At 41.1% G+C, this 22,324-nt stretch overlaps 1 protein-coding gene across 1 annotated transcript; it reads right to left on the reverse strand.

The window, feature by feature from the left end:
• Window positions 1-1,938: 1,938 nt before the first annotated feature.
• Window positions 1,939-20,589, reverse strand: alx4a (ALX homeobox 4a). The gene is made up of 4 exons (XM_080458201.1): window positions 20,223-20,589; window positions 8,995-9,314; window positions 4,550-4,678; window positions 1,939-3,589 (listed from the first exon to the last, which is right to left on the reverse strand). Exons 1-4 carry the CDS (start codon window positions 20,572-20,574, stop codon window positions 3,269-3,271), a joined length of 1,122 nt encoding a protein of 373 aa, XP_080314327.1. The 5' UTR covers window positions 20,575-20,589; the 3' UTR covers window positions 1,939-3,268.
• Window positions 20,590-22,324: the final 1,735 nt, after the last annotated feature.

Genomic DNA, 22,324 nt, shown 5'->3' on the forward strand with positions numbered 1-22,324 from the left:
AGGGGACATCGGCCATCACCAGATATGTTTTAATCCATGAACAATGAACAGCGAGTACCCACAATTGAGTGAAAGCAGTGAACATGTTGGCTCTAAACCTTCCTGTGTGTGTGTGTGTGTGTAGCGAGCGGAAGAGTCAGCACGAACAGAGACAGACGGCCCTGTCCATCCTGACACACAATACTGCAGCCCTCCGCCTCCACATGGCTCAGTGTTAATTAAAAAGCCTTCCTGGGTTGGCCGTGCCTCAGACCCCGAAATCGGGACGCCGCAGCCTTCGGGCCCTTCGGACTCTTTTGGAAGTGAGTGAAGGGAGAGGCGCAGTGCAATGTGTGTGATGGAAGGTGGGGTGGGTGGGATGAATCTTTGAAAGCAGAGCCATGACAGCTGAGGGGGAAGCATGTGTGAGGCATGTTTGTTTTGCATTTACCCCCTGAGCGCAGCTGTGTGCACTGTCCTTTTCCCAGAACACCGGAACACAGCAGACGCCCTCACAGCTCGCCCTCCATCCAACCCCTCCGCCCGAGAGCAGAGGGGGCCCCATGTTCATGTTTTCAAGGATACCCTCTCGGTTCTGAGATCAATGCACATGCCTTACATTTGGACAGAAGAGTGAAACTGGATGTAATTAGGAGGACTTTGGAGTGATCTGCTCCGCTGACAGGTTATAGCCTGAGCCTCGCTTCCTTTACCTACCCAGAAGGACAGTGAATGTGGTTCAGTTTAGGGAATTAGAAATGGTTCTGCAGCCTCAAGGTGTACTACAAGGTATCGGGTTTTCTCTCTGAGACTATGAAACCCTCTGTTATGCTTTAGGCCTACATCGGGATTTGCAAACAAAGAAAAACGTGACACGATCCCTCATTGGTAAAACCCCTCATCTGCTATTTCTGTCACTGCAGGACACTGTTACCGGGGGTGAAACTTGAGGTTTACTATTTAAATATTTGAGGAAACTGAATGATATCCTCTGTAAGAGATGAGCTCCAAGCGGTGGAGCTGAGTTCTGCTGGCTTTAACCTCTACCCTGCCCTTCCTCTTCCCATGAAGTCACACAAACAAACAAAGGCCTATCATTCCAGCCCCGGCAGAAGTAAACCCAGAGAAAAGACAACAGGAGGGGACAGGAGAACACGATTCCTTACCATTTCTTTCTTGTAGTACTAAAAACGGATCCTCTTTAGAAACCACGCCACAAATCTAACGAGGGTTGACCTCAAGCTTATGTTTCTTTGACCCATATTTCTATATGTAAACTCTTGAACAGGCACACGGACATCTTGTTTGTTCAAAGAGATTTGACTGAATTTGAACGAAACAGAAGGGAAACGTATCCATCCAAAGAAGTTGATGTTAAAAATTAACAGATGGAAAAAGATGCACGCCTGTGTGGCTTCATCGTTCCTCTCGATTTGAACCGCACAAACACCGTGGAAGACCCGTTTACAACATCGTGTCTAAAGACCGAGAAACGAGAGACCTTCCATGTAATGTCAGCGTGCCATTGTTTTTCTTGTGGGTAAATCTCTGATATGAAATACATCTTTTAAAAAAAAAAAAATACAATGTTTCATAGAATGAGATGTTTTTCCTGCTTCTTATCATGAAATAAATGTCAAACTGCTTGAAAGTAAACTGGTGAAATATTTCACTTTTCAATGATTTTGTAAAATCTTTAGATGAATCAGATTTGATTGAATTGACGCCCTCTGAAAAAACAACCAGTTCATATTAAATGCTTCAGCCGTGCATCATAAATATCAATCATTAGAAACAATCGATAAACTTATAATTGGAGTTTGCTGCTGTTTGTTCCTCACTGTTCCACTTTGAAAAATCTGGCCATTGGAGTATTTCAGTTACAACGTTTGACCCCTAAACTGCTCATGACTGTACAGTGTCCTGTTTTGTTTTTGTTTTGTTTTGTTTTGTTTTGTTGAATAATGCAACAGAAACATTGCTCCAAGTGTCCACACCAAAACCTGAAGGAAGGTGACTCCACACAAAACTTGTTCCATGAATAGACAAAAGTAATAGAAAGGAAAACAACGGCGTGTGTGCCAGAGCTGCTTCATGAGCCACGAGCGGCCACGGCGAAGTCGACAAATGGCAGTTTGAACACTGACGTCCTTTCAGCGTTTCAAAGTGTCAACACGCTGTGTGCAACGTCCACCAGCCTCCTGGAAGCTGCTGCCGGCTTCTCTGTTATTTCTGGCCGTCCGACTGGTGGACACCTTCTCTCTCTGGAACCGGCGAGACTTTGAAACGCAAAGGGGCACGTTCACGTCCACTCCGAGTCCGTCCTCCTGCAAACAGAGCTGCGCTCTGTTCGGACGCCGACGCTCCCAGGCTCTTCAGCCCCCGTGAGCAGCAGGCCTGCTGTGCCCCTCGCTTACTCCCACACTCCACTTCCTCCTCCGTCACCTCCTCCTCCTCTTCCTCCTCCTCCTCCTCCTCCTCCTGAGTCGGAGTGGCAGGTGGATCTCTCACCCCGACCGCACTTAAGCAAACCACTTTTCATCTGTTTGACTTTTAAACGCGAGAGTTTCCAGCCACTTCAGACTTACTGAAGAAGGCGCCCACAGTTGGTTATTTTAACGTTTGTGTTGATGGTGAGAAGCGTCTTTCTGGTACAGATGCGCTGGGGAGTTTTCTGGAGCTCTAGATTTTACACCAACGTGACTCAACATGCTTACATGGCCTCAAACAACTCCTTTTTTTTTTTGTCTTCAAGGGGACTTGGAAAAACAAACAAAATGTTTAGAGAGGGGAAAAAACGCTTTACAAATTTAAATAACATTGTAACAGTTTAACAGCACCGAACATAAAAACTGCAGACGCCAAAAGCAATGTACAAACAGAACCTCCTGTATTTTAGTAAATAAGTGCATGGATTTCTTTGATATAATTAAGCTTTTCTTAGCATTATCTTCAGTTCTAAGCTGCAGCTCTTGTCATACAGTACAACACCACCTCCTGCTTGCTCACCATTGTTGTTTTTTTTGTTTTGTTTAGTTTTTTTAACACAGAGGCACTAAAAAACATGGCACCAGTTATTTTGCCAGTTCTTTTGTTTTTTTTTCTCTGTATGTACTCGTTCTATTGCAGCATTTTTGAAGGTAGTCACTGTTGCCTTTTAGTGTTTTGAATTCCATGCCCTCTCGCCCCCACGCTGGGTTTCCCTAAAAGCTTCGGGGGATAATGAGGTTGCTCCCCCCACCCCCCCCCCCCACCCCCCATGCAACCTCATCCAGCATGTATGAACACATCATGTGGCCCAGGATATGGCAGCACTGTGCTCTTTGGCTTTCATGCGTAAAGCTGCAATGCTGGAGGACTTGCGGTCGGGGTCCATGTTGAGATCATACGAGTTGATGCCTGCAGGCATGACGGGAGATCCTCCGAACAGGCTGCCCATGTGGGCTTGACCCACGTGACCCCCGGGACTCGGCACGCTCAGGAAATCAGACACTCCGCTGGCAGAGTGGGGATGGGGCGTCATGCAGGGAGTCACAGTGTCGCAGGGCACGACGCAGCCCGGCACAGGGGACACCGCACTGCTGCCACCGATCCAGGACGGGTTCTGGATCTGAAATAAGTTCAGCAAATCAACTTCATCTCAGCCAAAAAAATTCCCCAAAACTGTAGCATCAACATTTTTGTCACATTTCCTGATGAATTGCTCAGGGACACATTTCAGGGCGAGTATTTTTGAATGACTACTGTGCGCCGTGGTCGACAGTTCTGATTTATCTAAACGTCGACCACCTTCATTGTGGCAGCGCTTTAGGGCTTATCGAACACTGTAATAATAAAGATGGTCACATTACAAGTTTACTTCAGTTTACACGAGACCATAACACACTGCAAACTGAAACCATCAAACATAATTTGTTGTCTGGAGGTCAGGTTTCCTTTTTATATACAGACATTCTCATTCATCTCATTCATTGCTGAATCTGTCATCTTTTCTCTTTGACTTTGATACTAAACTGTACAGAAAACGTTCTGAGTACTTCTCCTATTTGAAAACAAATTCACCTTTAGTGTGCCTGAGGTTTAATTAAATTAGAGGATTGGCTTGTGTTTCAGCTTTCTTTCTCCTGATTAGGTTGCTGTGTGGGCACCATGCAGAGACCCAACTCTAAATTTAATGCAAAAAAAGAGAAATCAGCAAAACCACATACTTTTATTTCAAACTGCTGTGGTGATTATTAACATAATGAGGCCCATTATGCCTCTTGCCTCCTGTTTCTATTCCAAGATAACACCTACCAATCCTTATAATTCGACTCTCACCATAAACACAAGTAGAAGTATTCCTTTAAAAGGATCCATTCATATTTTTTTATTGCTGCCACCTGCATTTACTTTCTTGACAAAACCAAAGGCAATTAAATGTAAATTTCATTGCAGAAAGAATGGTTTCCCGTCTGTACAAGTAGAAGAAACCCCCACCTTTTTTCTGTCCTCTAAAGAAATTATACTGGGATTATGATGGAATGGCGTGAAAAATCGGCGGACATTTGCTGAAGTGTTCATTTTGTACCTGAGCGTAGTTCTCAGGACGAGTCAGGAGGGGCAGCTCGTACGCGGTGGAGAAATGTGTCCGGACCTGCTGCATCTGGCCAAAACGCTCCCTCTTTCTCCACTTCGCTCTTCGGTTTTGGAACCAAACCTGTAAGTTAAAAGAATAAAACGAGAAAAATAATTCAGAGTTATAAAGTGAGCATCAACATTTGTCAACTTGAAGATGAGCAGAATCTCTACTGTCCACCTTGCACATAGGGGCACTCAAAAAGAGAATACCCTCCCCTATCCCCTACCACATCTAAGCTTCCTAAAGTGAAAAAATAATCAGGAACATTGCAGGACCGACTCACAAATCTTACTCGCAGCTCATCAAATACTCAAAAGCTTTTAGGTGGAATTGTGAACTTGCAATTGACAGAAATGTATTTCAGATCCAGATGAACTCACATAAATATGTCAGTGCAATCTTAACTGAACGGATGAAAAACTGGAAAAGACAAAGACAGAGACGAGGGGAACCAGTGGACCCTACGTAACTTTGAGGCTCCCAAACAAATCACCTTTGCTTATTTGCTGTCTGACAAGAGGTGGGTGTTTTTTGTTTTCGGTAATCATCTCTGACATCCAAATGTGACACCATTGTTTACCGAAGACATTTAGTGTGTTTGAAATACCATCAGAGGATGAAGGGAATCTAAAACAATTGTGCCTGGTGGGCTTCACATGTCACCTGACATGATTCCCATCAAACTGTGTGTCTCTTTCGAAAACTGTTGGTTATATTGACCCAATTAGACCGGCTTGATTTACTCATAAATTCAGCAACAAAAATGTTCCCGTCTGACTTGTTTCTGATATCAATTCCCATCTTTCCTGCTTTTTGCTCAGGCACTGTGAAACAAATCTTCAGAGACGATGTAGGAAATTGAAAAGTGAGATGGGATTATAAGTGGGGTTTGTTTGCATTTCCCTTTTTAATTTCCTGCAACTTAAAAATCCTGCCTTTGAGATACTGTCTCCTACTAAATTAAAGAAGCTCCCAGACTACAGGACCTAATCCTTTCCTTGATGTTCTCATCCGTCGTTCTCTGCACTGTGGCTCACTCAGAACCTACAAACCTTGTTTCTCAACCCATTTCTCTAAAAGGGACTGCAGATAAACTGCATGTATACGGTGTCGCCAACAGCTCTGATCGACTCAATCTTCGCTTTACACCGAGTCTGTAGGCTATTACACGGGGAGAACACATTTTTGCGTCGCGCACACTCCATTGTGACAGTAATTGGTAAAGACCTTGACAGCTTAAGTAGCTGGTGGACTTTCAATGAGGCTTTATTTATGTTACAGCCCCAGAGAGAAAGAGCAGAGAAATGCCAAACTGGCCCCAGCAGGAGAACTGTATGGGGCCGAAAACACTTTGAAGTGAGAGAGCAGCTCAGAGGATTGATAACCCGCCTCTGCTGTCACTCATGTCAGCTTCCAAACCAAAGTAAAAAGAAATCCGAGGCTGAGCATGGCTTCGGTTTTCCAACACCCCCAAAACACTAATAGTATCATCGAGACACCTCGGACCACTGTTGTTCTTTATTAAGCGCAAGTTTGTTCTCTTTTCCTCCAAAGTCCTCCACATAATTTCCTATTTCCCATGTCGATTACAGGTAAGTCGAGGACACAAGTGGACAGATTCAAAAAAGAAATACAACATAACATTTGAAACCTCCCCCCGTGTTTTGTAGCAACTTCGAATGTGCTGCCACAACTGGATAATTCGATTTAATCCTATTTTGGTTTATTGTATTGGCTTATTTTTGGGCTCAATAGAATTTCATACACAGACAAACATTTACAACATTTTTACATTCGTTCATTGTATGCTACCCAATTTCTGTAGGGTATTTAATACGTTATATGTTTCATATTTTCTTTAGCTTTTGGCCAAAGTAAAGTTTAAAAGAAAATCCTCAAATATTTCATATTTAAAGTATTGTGGGGGGGATTTCAGTGAATTAAAGCGTCACACTCTTGACACTGGCTGTTATAGTGTCGGGGTAAAACAACATCATCTGAGAATGGAGGGTATTTTACCAGAAGTAAATGGTGTTGATACATATTTCAACTTTTCAATAAATTAAGCGAGCAGAACACAAAAGTAAAATCTTATGACGATTTTGTATATTTTTATTTTTCTGACAATTTTCACAAGAAATTTTAAAAATGATTAACAGGCCCAAATACGAACATAAAACCAGAAATCATTCTTTTGTTTAATTGTTAATCTCAGAATCACTGAAACAGTCAAATATTAATCAAACTTATTATATTGATTTACTTGAGCAGCCATGGATTCCATAAATTGTCTCATATGACAGAAATATTATCAACATTTCTATATCCATGATAAATATTTTTTGATATTTTCTCTTTAAATGTGATTTTATTGTTACAAAAGTTTCCTGCATCACTTCTGTAAGTTTGGACTGAGCTGCTGGCTATGGTCTCCGGACTAGAAACACGAGGTGATCAGATGTGATTTTGGCTCTTAAAACTAACAAAGGAGCAAATCTGAGTGATGTGATGCTATTGAAACCCCTGACCTTTGACCTTTGACCTTCCCCGTGTAGTATGTATGGCTCAGATGTGAACCCAGTCTCTCCCTTTGAAACACTGAAACTGAAAAAGCAAACAACTCCCGGCTCTAATGTTGCTTAAATGTCTTCTGTTTTTGTGTGTGAGGATCAGGAGTAATAAAACCAAAATGCTATAAAGTGTCAACAATCTAAGTAATTCTTTTTTTTTCTTAAACATGTTTTTAACCCTCGATGCTGAATTGATGAGCTGTGAGTTCATTTTTTGTTTTTGCATGTGGATGGTCAGAATGAAGTGCAGAGTCCTGTTCTCTGACCGACAAGGCATCTCCCGTCTTTTATCTTTTTAACTTGAGTGTTTAAGAGGACCGCTGGGAGAGCCCAGAGCTGTAAACCTGCATCCATCTGAGGCATGCAGGTCTGTGATATGACCGGCAGCCGAGCAGAGCAAACCTTCAGACACTGGGGTCTGAGTTATAACCCCGTGGCTGCACAGACTTCCTGTGTTTCTCCTGGCTGCTGCTCTGGCTCATCATGTCGAAGGTTAGTTTTTATGGAGCTCCTATCTCATCAGACAAGTTCAGCAACTGAAAGTATGTACTGCTTTGGCAAAAGAAACGTGTGTGTGTGTGTGTGTGTGTGTCTATATATATATATATATATATGATTACTGAGACACTCGAAGCCCATGGGAAGGGTTTCACACCTACGCAGGAGACCACAGTGGGGACACATTCTTGTGTGAATCGTACCTTAATGAAAGAAAAACACAGACAATCCCGGGGCTTTGGTACTCGGACACACACACACACCTCACACAGACATGCTTTAAGCTCCGTTTACATGACAACGTTTCACGTGACAACACCTAATCCGTTAAAAAAAAAAAGAAGTGTGTTTACTGTGCAGCAGAGGACACAGAGACAACGATGTAGTTAGTATGCCGGGCCACAGGAGGGCACTGTTACTTGATTTTGTAATGAAACTACACAGACGTGTGTGCAGAGAACAAAACACTATAAACCTGAAGAAAATGGAGCGCACCCGACATCCGCATGGACTGATGACGCATCGGATGCTATCAGGGGTGAGTCTCAACTATTAAACTACTGATATGGACGATAAAACTAGAATATAGACTGCGAGTCGTACCACTACGGGCCGCCATGTTTGTTTACAACTGGATGAGCAGGAGGGAGGGGGAGAGATACGCATGCGCAGTATTCGTTGTCGTGTAAGTGGGGCCTTAGAAAGGATGAAAGACTCCTTCCTTCTATACTAATGTTGGAACACATTACAGCAGTCATGACTAAATTGTATGCTAATCAGGCCAGAAGGCCGGAGGCTCAGTGCTGACTTTAGGACCGGTTTCTACCAATAGAAATCAACTCACAACTTCAGGAAACTAAAGCGTCCGTGTCCTAAGGGGAAATTATTGAGATGATCCAGTGGAAACACAGCATGGTCTAACAGGTCTCCTCATATGTCGATAAAAAGTCTGCTCTCCTAAAAACTGCACATATGAGGCCCAGGCAGCTCAAGCCTCAGCCCCCCTGGGCCCCCTGGCCTCTGTTAGCTCCCACTCCCCCACTCTCTCCCCTGACTCCCACATTACCAGATAAATCTCTCATGTTGCTCTGTGAGTGACGTTATCTCTGCCGAGCTGCAGATGCTGAAGGATCCGTGAGGCTGCTTTGTTTAAACACACTTCTGCTGAGGGAGAGAAAGCTCATTTTTTCAAATTTGAAGGATGGGCACATGGTTGCGTCCCATGTTTGCGCCAACAAGTTGTGCATATTAAATGGTGGTATAAAGAGGTTTCTTTACATAGCTTTAAAATTGTCCCAAACCCTGTTGTTGGGTGTCCTCTGTTACCTGCACACGAGCTTCAGTCAGATCCGTCCTCAGTGCCAGCTGCTCTCGAGCATAAACGTCAGGATAATGTGTCTTCTGGAAGACCTTCTCCAGCTCCTCCAGTTGGTAGCTTGTAAAGGTGGTGCGATTGCGTCTCTTCTTGCCTTTGTTGCTTTCGCCGCTATCAGTCTTGTCCAGAGGACTCCCCAAGTCTGTGCCCGGCGGCCTGTCGGAGGCCGCCTTCACGCCCTGATCCTTCACTGACAGATATCTGGTGTCCATGCCAGGTGGGTCGGAGTCCGGGCCCAAATCTGAGTCTGTCAGACCTGAACCGTCTTTACCTGCAGACACAGGAAGAAAGTAAAACCTGTCAAAGAACAGCTTCATGTTCAATACTTTTACCATATCAAAAGAGTAGAATTAAAAGGAAAGCAAAAACAAGTCATGAAATTCAGTCAAATACATTTATTTATCGGTTTTTGTTCGACTGCTTCTCATCAAGATTTAAGGCTGCTGGGCTTATTTAAGTCATGTGTGGATTCTCCATGTGAAGAGTTAGTTACATAAGTTACACTTTGATGTTTCACACTTCTTTCCATTTTTGGCATGTTTTCCCTCAACTACTTTTGACAAGTAGGGTTTTGCGCATGTCTATAGCAACTCTAACATTCATATTGCCACATACAGTGCAATTCTCAACTTTTCACCTTTTCAACAGCCTCTTCAAATGAAATAATAGTCCCATAGGACTCACACTTATATGAGTGTCTTCAATCTGAGGCACGCTTTGACTGCTCTTATACTTGGGACAAACATAGTGGAAATCTGTCATCTTCACTCAGCTGAACGTATATAAAGCATAAAGTTAGCTGAGCCTGTGTCGACTGAACTTGCCTTTTGAGACGGCAGTCTAACATGATCATTTATCTCCATGAAATTTATCGTGCTTCGAGAAGAACCTCTGTGACCATTCTGAAATCTGTCAGTGGAGCATGTGTGTGTCAGCTGGTTTGTCTGCTGGAGGATGTAATGGATGCTCTGGATCACTGGTTGCTTCCAGTTGTAAAGCATAGATCATTCAGTGCACGTATGCGCACGCACACGTACGCACACACGTACGCACACACGCACGCACACACACACACACACACACACACACAGAGTCACCTGGCAGATTGAACTGTTAACTTAGGTCTGTTTGAGATCTTTGTACACTTGCTTCCCTCGTGGCTGCAGTTTAACAGAAAACCTCAAGCACTTCTCTGTTCATAAATTTCCATCATCATGTCTGCGCCAGCTCTCTTGTCTGAGCTGGCAGCCTCTTAACTTCCCATCAGAGGTGACTGCTCAAGGAACAAACGTGTCACGATGTCAGGCTTTTCAATGACAGGTGCCTCCTTCTGTTTGTGTCTAGTGGCTCCTCACATCGCTGAACCCTTCCTGCTGCTTGATATCATCTGAGGGGAGTTTATTTTCAGGATGGAGGACGCCGAGACTCATCCAACAATTTGTCAGGTTAGAAACTGGGAGGTGGGTTTTCTGCCCTCTGCTCATGTGAGCTGCTTGTGCAGCTCTCAGCACTCTGTCAGCACTGAAGATGCTTCACACACACACACACACACACACACACACACACACACACACACACACACACACACACACACACACACTCAGTGACCCGCGTCTCACTGCCATGTTGGGTGTGCTACAAGGGGATGTGAAGAGATAACTTGTCAATAACCGAATCGCTCGTCCACCAAAGCGTATCCAATGCAGCACTTTGAATATCGGTGACACATTATATCGCTAACATTTTGGCATAGACCTGTCTGAATTAATATGCAACTCATTGACTTGAAAAACAAAACTAAATACTCTTTTGTATCTTTTCTTAATTTGATATCATTTAAAGGCGTATCTGTGTTTGTTTCCAGAGTTTTGAGGAGCGTAATGCGTATAATGTCTTCTGTGACCTTTGACCCATTTCTGTTTTCTAAGCCCATGTTACTGATGTAATTCCATAATTTTCAGGTCAATGTGTTTCTCCTGAACAAATAAAGGCTAAAAACACAAAACAAACCCAGGAACAGTTAAAATTCACAGACCTGAAAATAATGGAATTACATTAATAGTGGTAATTTTTCACAGAAATAAAATCACATCTGTATGTTTTAAAATCTAAATTAGAATCACTGTTAAACAAAAAAAAACTTAAACAAAAAGGTCTCTCGGTTGATAAAATAGAAACATAAAGTAGTCAGAACAAGCTTGAACAATGTTGGTATCTATAATCCATGTGTATCATTTTATGAGTTATTTAGTTTAACTGTGTAAGATATAATTACTACTGTTGAACACTGACACTCAAATAACAGAATTTTACTGATTTCACTGCTTGCATTAGTAATAATTAAAAAAACAACATATTTTCACAACAGATTATATAAAATAATGCTAATATACACAAAGTATAAATTGGTGACCGCCATTATTAATTGACTACAAGCACACTTCCTGGAGCAGTCATGATGTTTGGTAAAGTTTAGTAATGACACACTGCCTCGTGTTTTCATCCCTTTGCCCTGCTGAGCATGCAGAGTCCCTAAACTTAAACCATCAAACTCATTTTATTTTCATCTCGTTCAGCCTCGGGAGAAGAGAGAGAAACCTGTCTGGCCATGAAGTCTGGTGTGATACTGGAGCGCAATGTCTCACACCAGATGCATTTCAGTCCACAGGATTCAGGGAGCAGCAAGGCTCATGTTCCTCGGATGTTTGCCCAACAGAGCCGCTCATGGACCTGAGCAGGCGATCTGTGTTTTGGTGACAGACCACTTGCTGGGGATCTGATCTCTGAAACGTTGCCTCGCTGTCCATAACTAACATGTCCCGTTGAGCTTGAAGGGAGCAAATGTGTTTCACTCGAGCATAAATACTATGCAGTTATTCGCTCGCTCATGCGCCCCCTGGCCCGCACCCACAGTCCCGACAAAGCGAGAGCTGTCGGGACTGTTTGACATCAGGAAATCTCTCGCTGATCAAAGGCAATTGTTTATTTCACGATGGGATCTTTTTCTGGCAATAATAATAATAATTATAATACATTTTATTTGTAATGCACTTTACAATTGGTAAACAAGTACCAAAGTACGACAGTAAAAGCATATTTAAAAGTGGATTAGAAACACATGAAAACCCAATCCAATCACAGAAATCACAAATCATCCATAGGATTGTCTGAATAAAAATGTCTTTAGATGCAAGTGTGAGATATACTGAAATTTTCGTGCTTGTTAACCGGGCAATCTGCTTGAGTTTTGAGGTTCTCTAACTCTGCTCAGGGTGGACGGCAGCGGTTCCTCCTGCAGCTAATGCCGTATGTATGGAGAGAAGAACAAATTCTCAAACAGGGGACCATATATCACAGCCTCTATTACAATATCCATGGGCATAAATGCCTTTTCAAACCTTTTCAAAAGAGTTTTGGCTTCCACCTGCATTTCTGCTTTTTTTATAAACATGGAAATAAGCCTCGACTACAACCCTGCGAATGCCTGGGTATTTTTGTTTTTTGCCTTGAGAAATGTTTTCAGTTACAAAACCACAGAATGTTCTATTTATTCTCGATGGTGGATTCACCCATCTGCATTGTTCCAGAGCACAGTGAAGGCAAACTGTCTGCAGCTCAGTTTGGTGGCTACAGAAGCAGTTCTGCTAAAATTATAGACACAAAACAAAGTTCATGGCATTGTGAGCTGTAATTTACATGTGGGTGCTTCCTGCTGATAATACAATACCACCGGTTTGTGTACAAATTGTAATTTCTTTCATGCAACCTATGCAACTTTTCATGATTTATTTTTACAATTTTTATAAAAAAAAAAAATTAATAAAATAAAATAAATCACAGTGCCTCAGTGTGATATGAGGTTATGTGGATTTTGGTATCCAAAAGAAAAAAGTGATTTTTGCTGGCCAGACATACGGTAAGGACAACTATTAATTCACAGTTAAAAACCTGCAGGGGGGCAACATCAAAGTGTAGTTTAACTGGCTGTAAAGCGTCGGGGCACCTTCCCTGCCTCTTTATTGACTAAGATGACTGGGGTCAGTTCACAGTGTTAAGAGGAAATGCTATAAATTACAAAGCATACGGTGACAGAGAGATTAACATTGTGTCGCTCCAGAAAGACATATCTGCAAAACAGAGAAAAAGTAGGAGAGCAAGAGAAAGAAAGAAAGAAAGAAAAGGAAACAGGGAAACTTGATCCTTTAGTCATATTGAGCTCCATCAATTGAAGCAGACCGAGACATTAATATAGTGTAGAGTGGATAATCATTGCAATACAATATATAATCTATGTCATATTATATTAAGTCATTTTAAATGCAACGGGATCTCATGAATATGCCTCCTCAATTTATTTGATCACAAATCACAAGCCGGGATTTCACAAAATAGTTGCAATTCATTGACACAACTGCTGCAGATGTGATAATAACTGCAGAAAACAAACTGCAGCTTTGAGCGTCGACCACAAACATCACGTTCTTTGGTTCTTTAGCTTGAAACCAAGCTGAGGCGAAAGGCACTTCGACATAATGAGGAGCAACATTGTCTTTGATTTGTGTTTTCTGTGATTTAATGTTCTACAATATGCTTCACATTTCATATTTTAGTTTTTATAAATAGGATTGGTAGTCCTAGTAGCAGTAGTAGTGTATGGGAAGTAGTACAAGTGGTAGTTACAGCAGTACTACTGTTATTATTATAGTAACAGTAGAAGTAATAGTAGTTGTGATACAAATTGTTGCATTAATTTCAAATGTTTTCATTTGCTGGTAAAGACAGTGTATACATGATGATTATACGTCTTTTCTACATAATGAAGTATTATTATACTGCGGTGCGTGACTTTTACTGAACTGGTGTAATTGGTCCCTTTGAGAACAATAAAAACAAGAAATATCTCATTCATGTCATTATCTTTAAAGTGGATATGAGTACAATATAGTTGCTTATTTACTCATTCAGCAGTTTTAAAGTCGATCATCAATGATCAATTGTCACAATTATTTAATTTTTTCTAAGTTTAATCACTACTAACTTCAGAGTAAAATACCTGGCTTTTTAGCTGCTAAACAATAAACATCTATATACTATGTAAACAGCCCATTTTGTACATCTGCATAGATTTGCGTGCACAAGTCACACCTTTCACCTTGCTATTGCACGTTTTCACATTGTCAGGCTATGTGATTATTTTAGACGCTATAGAATTACTGCAGCTTTAAGTCAATCAGTACACCTGTGAAAATGTGGAAACGGTCTCTCTGGTTCCTAAAGTGTGACCTTGTCTCTTGTGGAGGTGGAAACAACACAACTATCAATAGCTTGGCACTATGTTTGCTTGGTGTAAAGTCAGGTGCTCAACACATTTGGAGACAATATGTATGTAAAGACACAGCCGTTTACAAATCCATACAGCGCCATACTGTAAAGTTGCTCCACTGCTGACGCAATGTGTCCCATATATGGAACTGCAGAAAATGTTTTAACAATTGTTTAGTTTGTTTTTGTGCGCCGCTCTGCCGAATGATCAGCATAATGGTCGGCGTCGGAGCGCTGAGCAAAGTTCAGACGGAAAAATCCCCAATAAACCGAGAGGCTGATAAATCACTTCTCACGCACCCTTTGTCTCCTTCACACACTCCCCCTGTGTGTCCCCCCCACCCCACGCCTCCACCAAGCTCCCCTCCAAACGTTCCTCCCAGACTTTAGAGCAAAACTGGGCTTCCTCCATCTTGTGTTTTGTTGTTCAATCAAAACAGACTCCTCCACCCGGGTCGGAAAAACTGGCTAAGACCGTCAGTGTGCGTGCATTTACAATGAAACTCTCTTTGCCCAGAATTTTTGCTTTAAATCTTGCATAATCACTTGTTCCTACCAAGAATTCTCAAACCAAAACATCTGAATATTCACGTAACAGTTTAACGGCGCAATGAACCCGGCAACTTTCACCAACCGACTTACAAAAGACATCAGTTGGAACAAATAGAACTGCAGCTGCCTTCAGGATTATACAGTCAAAACTTTGTTTGTTTGGTTTGCTGGTATGGATTAGAAGATGAAATATTCTAAAAGTACAAGTGCTCAATCACTACGAAAATACAGACAAACAAGGCTTTCCTTACCCAGAGATGTTTGGTTTGTAAACATTAGAAAACATAACGAATAATAAACAAGCAAGTACTGACAGAATATAATATATTATTAAAGTGCAAGTGAAGTTAAAACCACAACGTATTGTTCATAGTATGTATATTAATGTTACTAAATAGCTTCTGTCATGAAACTGACGTGAACTTTTGAATTTTATTCTAAAGATCTGAGCTTTTTTCCACAGAACTACACAATTTGTTCTCTTAGGACTTTGGTGCCGCTAATTTTTAAAACCACCGGGCTTTCCATTCTGAATTTTCCTACTTAGAAATCCCTAAAATCTATTTTACAATATTTTCTGATGAATTGACTGCACAGAAGGTGATCCAATACACTTGAATCCACTGACTAAGCTTTGGCAATAAACAGTGAATGATTTGCCACATAATTTAAAATGAGCGTCAAGAAAAGGTCGTCTCACTAAACATTCATAAAAAAAAAAATAAAAAAACAAAGCGAGGTCTGAACTGATGTGCTGTTTTGACGCAACCTTGCTCACTCATTTCTGTATGAGTTTGTTTTCACACGAGTCGGTGACAAACAGACCAAAGGAAGTCCTGGACTTCATGAGCCTCTCTGGCCTGCTGCTCTCACTCGGCCATGCAAACTGAGCCTAATGTAAATTACCCTGCCAAACTTTAAGCTAAATGGTAAAATGATCCTGAGTCCTTGTCACCTCCACTCATGTCACTGAGTGGCTGAAGTGTGCCTCAGTTGTCTGGGCTTCGTGGCTGGTTCCCATTACGGCCTGCTCGGCCCAATCAGCTGAGGCGGCCATTACGGAGGTTGAAATGGTTGTGCCAGGTTAAAAATGGTACGGGGGTGGGGTATAGATGGGAGTTACAATATCTCCCAAGGCAGTGCAATCGCCTGGATGATAGTCCACATATAGAGATTTGGCTCGTCCTGCTTAAAAAAACAAAAAAAAAAACAGATGTACTCTTGCAGGGAAAAATATTTGCTTGATTTATTTTTATTTTTATTTTTTTAATTCAAACCCCAAAATAAATAATTCATTTTACTTTAAAGTGCAATCATTTATGTCTCCATCGCTGCAGAGGTTTGCATGCACACACGCTGAGATCTGATAAGATCTAAGAGTTGATTCCATCGAACCTTAGAGGCACTTCAACACCCATGTCATGAATGAACAATAAAGTGACGCACGTTGCCTCCATGATCTACTTGAATGACTGAAAAACTCTGGAGCCAGACTCCAAATGTTGCAAAGGGCCAAGCTTTGACAACAGAGTTTTAAACAGGGGTTTCAAATGGATTCTCTCTGCTGCGTGCATCCAGGGGAGCTGGCCCTCCTCTCCAAACAACCGAGGGCAGGAGAGCCGAGCGAGAGGTCAACACACTCAGACACAGGGAGAGGACACGGACACATCAAAAGAGGAAGCATGTTGTCTCTGGAGATTCACTAAGACTTGTGGGTGGCTGTTTTAAGACTGAAATGAATGAGTGAAGCCTCCACAGGGTCATTTTTGCTTTTCAACTTGTGAATTCTTTTTGTAGTTTGACATTTACTTTAATATTCTGAATGTTTAGTAGCCTAAGTGATATTTTATTACACCTAAAGCAAGTATTTTCTATGACGGGACCTTGATAAATAATTAAGAGAGCCAAGTTTATGCAGCTTTTCAAACAAATACTGCCATTTCACGTTGCATTTATTTGACAGGGGTAATCACTAGTAACTTAGAAGGATTACACTTTGCATGTAAATAAAACATATTGTGTTACTGTGGTCAGAACTAAACAAACCACTGTAAAATAATATCTATGACCTAAAATATTAACAGATGTTTGTACACATTATACCCACCTGAAATCCAATTTTCCTCATTTCAAAGTATTTTAAAAAGTGTATTTGTTGTAAAGTATTTTGGGGGTTTGAAAACTTTTTCCACACAACTTAAATTTGTCCTGTTACTCTTTCACAGTTGTAAAGCAGCCCGTGCAGTATTTATTGATGCCTTGTCCACACTTTCTCATACATAGTGCTCACAGTTTCAGTCTCTTGCTGTCAGCTCTCAGCCTGGCCCTGGAAGCTGCTCCTGCTCCAAAAGCTGCCTTGTTGATTCCACATAACAACTTGATTGGCAGTGTGTTGAGTGCAAAGCAACATCACTGTGTTTGCATTGACTCTGATGTATGTGAATGTTTGTTAGGCAGCCACTCTGTTTTCCTTCAGCCCAAAAACGTCTCAGTTAAAGCCCCCAGCTCGCACTTGAGAGACCAGTCATCACATCACCTTTGACTGAAGGGATCAAGCTGGAAATTACAACAACACGGCAAATCTCTGACAACGTGAAACTACCCTGCGAGGGTGTAAAATACAGGTTTGATAAAAGAAATGATCCAGGGAGTGTAATGCTCTTGCATTTTTCCAATAAAAACATCAGGAATCATTTATCATGTTTTCCCCCAGCAAGGAAGTTCAGCATATTTTACTGCTGCCTTCAATTTATGTCCAGTCAGTCAGCGGTGTGGAAGTCAGTGAAAAACCTTCAGTCAGTGATGATCATAAAGAAAAAAGAAAAAAAAAAGGCCCACAAAGTCAAATGACCTCCATCCGCAGTTTGTTCTCCAAAACTTGCGCGTTAAGATATTGAGAGGATTTTATTTTATTTGTGAAAATGAAAACTTACGCTGTTGATAAAGTGATCAAACACGTAAATTCAGATTTTAAAAGAAGTAGATTTGCTGTGTTTCTTGTGTGAGGACTTAGAGGTTTTGTCTCCGAGGGTCAAGCAAACAGTGAGGTTTGACATCTGAGTCGGATTATTGTCGGAGCGCCTCTTGTAACGTCGACAGAAGGAACCGCATTAATGGAGACGTGAGAATTATTTTCAATATTTCCACCACATATTTAAAGGCACACTATATATGTATCTTTGCATAAATTTCCCCAAAAATTAATTTATCAATTAAGAAACGACGTTGCGAATTCACGTCATTCATTTTTAATCCTGTTTCTGAATATGATTTATTCTTCATTAGCAACTCTGTGATTTTCCTTTCAGATCTTTAAAATGAAGTTATTTAAAACGGGAAAATTTGATTTACATCTGAAAATCAGGCGAGGTGCCGGAATACGTTTTAATCGAAGTCAGAATGTATTGCTGGAAAAAGTGAAGGCTGCTTGTACGCACAAGTTGAATAAATGAAAACACTTGCAAGGTGAATATAACTTGCGGTTTGCGCCGTTTTTAATTATTTTGTTATTGTAATCAATCTATCAAACAAACAGACAGACATACAAACAAATAAGTTTAAGGTTACTTTCTTTCTATCTTTCTTTCTGCCACTCATTCTAAAAACTGTCATTTATTTTACGTATCATACTTTTTTTTTTGTTCATTTCACCCAGGCCAGTGTCAAGGTTAATAGCTAATAAAAACTTTACAGTGATTTTAAAGGACCAGTCTGAGCCCATAAGAAGGATTGATCTCCGTGTCTTGACATTCTGGAACCATAAAGGACGTTTTCGGGTCGATATCCGGATTCTGTCAAAACATCCTTTAACTACTTCCACTGAAAAATAAATAACAAATTTGCGTAATAGTGATGGACAAGCAGTTGTATAATTCAAAAAAAAAAAGAGGGGCGATTACCTCGTGCGTAAGAAACGCAACACTGTGATCTTCCATTCAGGGAAAAGTATTATTATAATGCTTTCACTTAAAGTCATTTTAGTGTTGGTATTGTTAAATTCCACTCCCTCTGTATGGAGCGGTTTGTTTGAGTTATAAAACCTGGCGTTTTTGTTGATTGTTCAATACCAAGACCAATTGAATTGAAATCTGTTTTCACGCTTAAATATTTTGTCAAAACAAAAATATATTTTTAAGTAGAAAAATAAATTTCTGTGTAAAGACAATCACTAAAAGTGTTATATTTTCAGATAAGACAAGGACCAAGTGACTTCAAAACAATTGGGCATCTCGATTTGTAAGAATTATTATTTACTATTTAATTATTGGATAGCGATTGCGCATAGATAGAGGCGGCTTATACGGCTGAACACCACTGAACACTGTTCCTTTTCCGTGCTTCCCCGGGTGTGTTATTTACGACCAGGAGATTAAGTCAAGGGCAAACCCAGCTCAATTCAATTTGCTCACTTTGAACGGACAAAAATCACGTTACGCATCTTCTTGATGGATAAATCTTGATGGTAGCTTTTCCCCCCCTGTTCAAGTGCGTATAGACATTAGGGGTGCATGTCCTCAGGTGGACAGAAAAGCTGAAATAAAGCCCCCTTTAAAGTCGCCGCCTACCTAACAAAGGTCAAAGTTTTATTCACACCCTCATCATTCACCAATTACTACAGTGCCCCCGTGCAATTAAATCTAATTGGAGCCAATCAGGCGGCGCAATGAAATGAAAATATTATCAGTTTGGAGCTCACTATTTGTGCCATCTGAAAATCTGTTAATTCAATTGTCTGACTCAGCTCCAATATTGAGGATTGTAATGCAGATTATCGCATTAAATGCTCCCTAATTTAATTTTGATGGCCAAAGAGACAATTTGATAGTCGGGAAGATTATGCTTCTTCGCCTTAACTGTGTTACGCACATGAACTGCTGGAGCACTTCCTCACAAACGAGCAACGCTGCAGGTAAGAATCTATTGATGGGTTTTCACTTATTTTGAGGGGGATGACAAGACATGAAATGCACTTGCATGGACAATTTCGAAAAAACAAAAAAGTTTGAGGAATGCCTTGTTGCATTGAGAAACTATTTTCTCGCTGATGTGCTGCACATCGGTGCCGTTTACCATCGAAACTTGCAATTTTTTTCTTCCTGTGGGTTTTGTGGGGAATGATGCGATGACCGACAGATTCACAACTGTGCAGTACATTTGTAAATCAGACGCAGGACTGCAGAGGACTGTCCGATAGCGAATGATTTCATTGCGCAGCCTACCTGCATGCTGCATCCATTCCCTGCGTGTTTATCTCAATTCCGCACTTGGCTTTATTCACGCCTCACCTTGAATTTTCCACACTCACCATAGCACGGGATGAGCGCTCCGTTGAGTCCTCTCTCCTGCTGCAGCTTGTCCTCTTCGGGGGGTGTTTTGCAAGAGGACCTCTGCATGAAGAGGTGGTATTTGCTGAAAGTGCCTTGCCCAGCTGCAGCGGCATCCAATGACTGGCACTCCTGCTGGAAGGGGCTCCGGGACTTTTCTCCGTAAGCCTGACCTTTGTTGGGCAGGAAGGCAGTGGGGCTGTATTTGGTGTCAGTAGCTGGGAATGTCCTAAAGTGGTCCGTCGGGTGATCCCTACCTTGCGCAGCAGAGGGGCTATAATATGAATCCATGGATGTCATATCGCTGTATGAAACGCAGGTCTCCGCGTTCATGCCTAAAAAAAGAGTCATGGGGTGAACAAAACTTTTTTTCCCCCTCTCTCTCTCTCTCTCTTTCTCTCTCTCTCTCTCTCGCTCTCTCTCTCTCTCTCTCTCTCAGAAACCCCTTCCTCTCTCTGCCTCTACCTCATTCAGATGAAAATGCGCGCACACACGCACACATATGCGCGCAGAGACTGCAGCCCACACCGCCCCGCAGCTGGGTTTGGTTATAAAACGATTCAGATCTTTTCCAGGAACCACTGTCGTTGACCAAACACTCCAAAACTCCCCCTCAGGTTTAAGGAGCGTTACACAAACTCGTCTTTCCTTGGAGGATGGGGCGCAGATCTCATGGCTTCAAGACCTCTCCCAAGTGATCATCCTGATGACATGAGCAAGTTATAGGACGCTTATTTGCTGAAAAGAAACTCGAAAAAAAAAAAAGTTTGCAAGAAAGGGGCGGGGGTCTCTTAACACATGACATTAATGCAATTTGGATATGAATATGGTCTATGAGTGATGGCACTGGAGCGGAGAGGGCACAATTTTACGCTTCATTCGCAATGGTTCATCAAGGACAAATCATCCATATATTCAGCGGCCTGTGTCCGCGAATATTTAGAGTCTCTTGCGTCTCATTTATTTTAGTCATGATATTTTTCATGCGTAACTCAACGGGTCTTAGTTTCATTATTTTATAGATATACCGATCTTTACACCAACACATATAATTTTCTGTAATAAAGGTAAAATTTTTGAATTATTTTGGAACCACAAATTTATGGGATCCAACCCCATTACATTGACAAACCAGTCAATTTAAGACATTGGCGTTAGAAATATTACTTTTTCATCATTGCGCAGTCGTTTGGGCAGTGAGAGAAATTATTGCGCCGACTTAAATATTTAAACAACAAAAATTCATATTGTGCTTCTCCCGCCCGTTGCTCTTTAAAAAAAAAATAAGATCGTGATCATTATATTACAGTTTTCGTTATCTTATTATTATCATCAAATAAACTCTTTACGTGTGGAGTAATTCAAGAAAGGCTTCTTGAATCTGTGGTTATATAAATGCAGACCAAGGAAAAACGTTTCAGGCCGATAACTAGAAAGCCACACTGGAGATCAACGTGCGTAATTAACAGGAAACTCATCCAATGATAAGAATTACTTTTCTTTAAAGGGATTTATACGAATTACAAGGCAATTTTATTCATTTTTTATAACATAAATGTTACATTTTGTATTTTTTCTTGATTCCCAACATAACAACTCATATTGTCCTGCCTGATGATGACATCAATGTGGTTTTCCTAATAATGTCTGTAACTGACTGAATGACCAGCTGTTTATAGTTATTAGTGTAATTAATAGCTCGATAGTATGACAGTATAGGAACAATCGTTTTCTGTTATCATCAATAAAATTTAAGAGCCTTTGACACACACATTTGAAATTTTGTCCTCAGCAGATTTAAAATATGTTCCACTTTGCATTTCTATTCAACAACCAGCTACATTTTTGTTCTTATTCTCCATGTAATGATGTTGATTAATCCCTTTTGTCACCTGGACTGATTCAAATCAGTCAAATGTCTTTATTGTCATGATATAAGTTCAATGAAATTCCAAAACATGAAAAGAAGTGTTATAGTTTAAAAACATTAAAAGAATACAGTGTTGAATGTTTTGAATCTATCCATGAAACAACACAAGACACACACACACACACACACACACACACACACACACACACACAC

This window comes from Lipophrys pholis (genome assembly GCF_963383615.2).
Source record: "Lipophrys pholis genome assembly, chromosome: 2".
In the NCBI taxonomy this organism is placed as follows: Eukaryota; Metazoa; Chordata; class Actinopteri; order Blenniiformes; family Blenniidae; genus Lipophrys; species Lipophrys pholis.

Bases quoted from the DNA above. Each gene is read 5' to 3' on its own strand.
- alx4a (XM_080458201.1), bottom strand. From the start codon at position 20,574: ATGAACGCGGAGACCTGCGTTTCATACAGCGATATGACATCCATGGAT. The intron at 4,679-8,994 runs GTAACAGAGGAC...TTTAACTTACAG, and splicing joins TGACTGAAGCTCGTGTGCAG to GTTTGGTTCCAAAACCGAAG. The intron at 3,590-4,549 runs GTACAAAATGAA...AACTTATTTCAG, and splicing joins GTCCTGAGAACTACGCTCAG to ATCCAGAACCCGTCCTGGAT.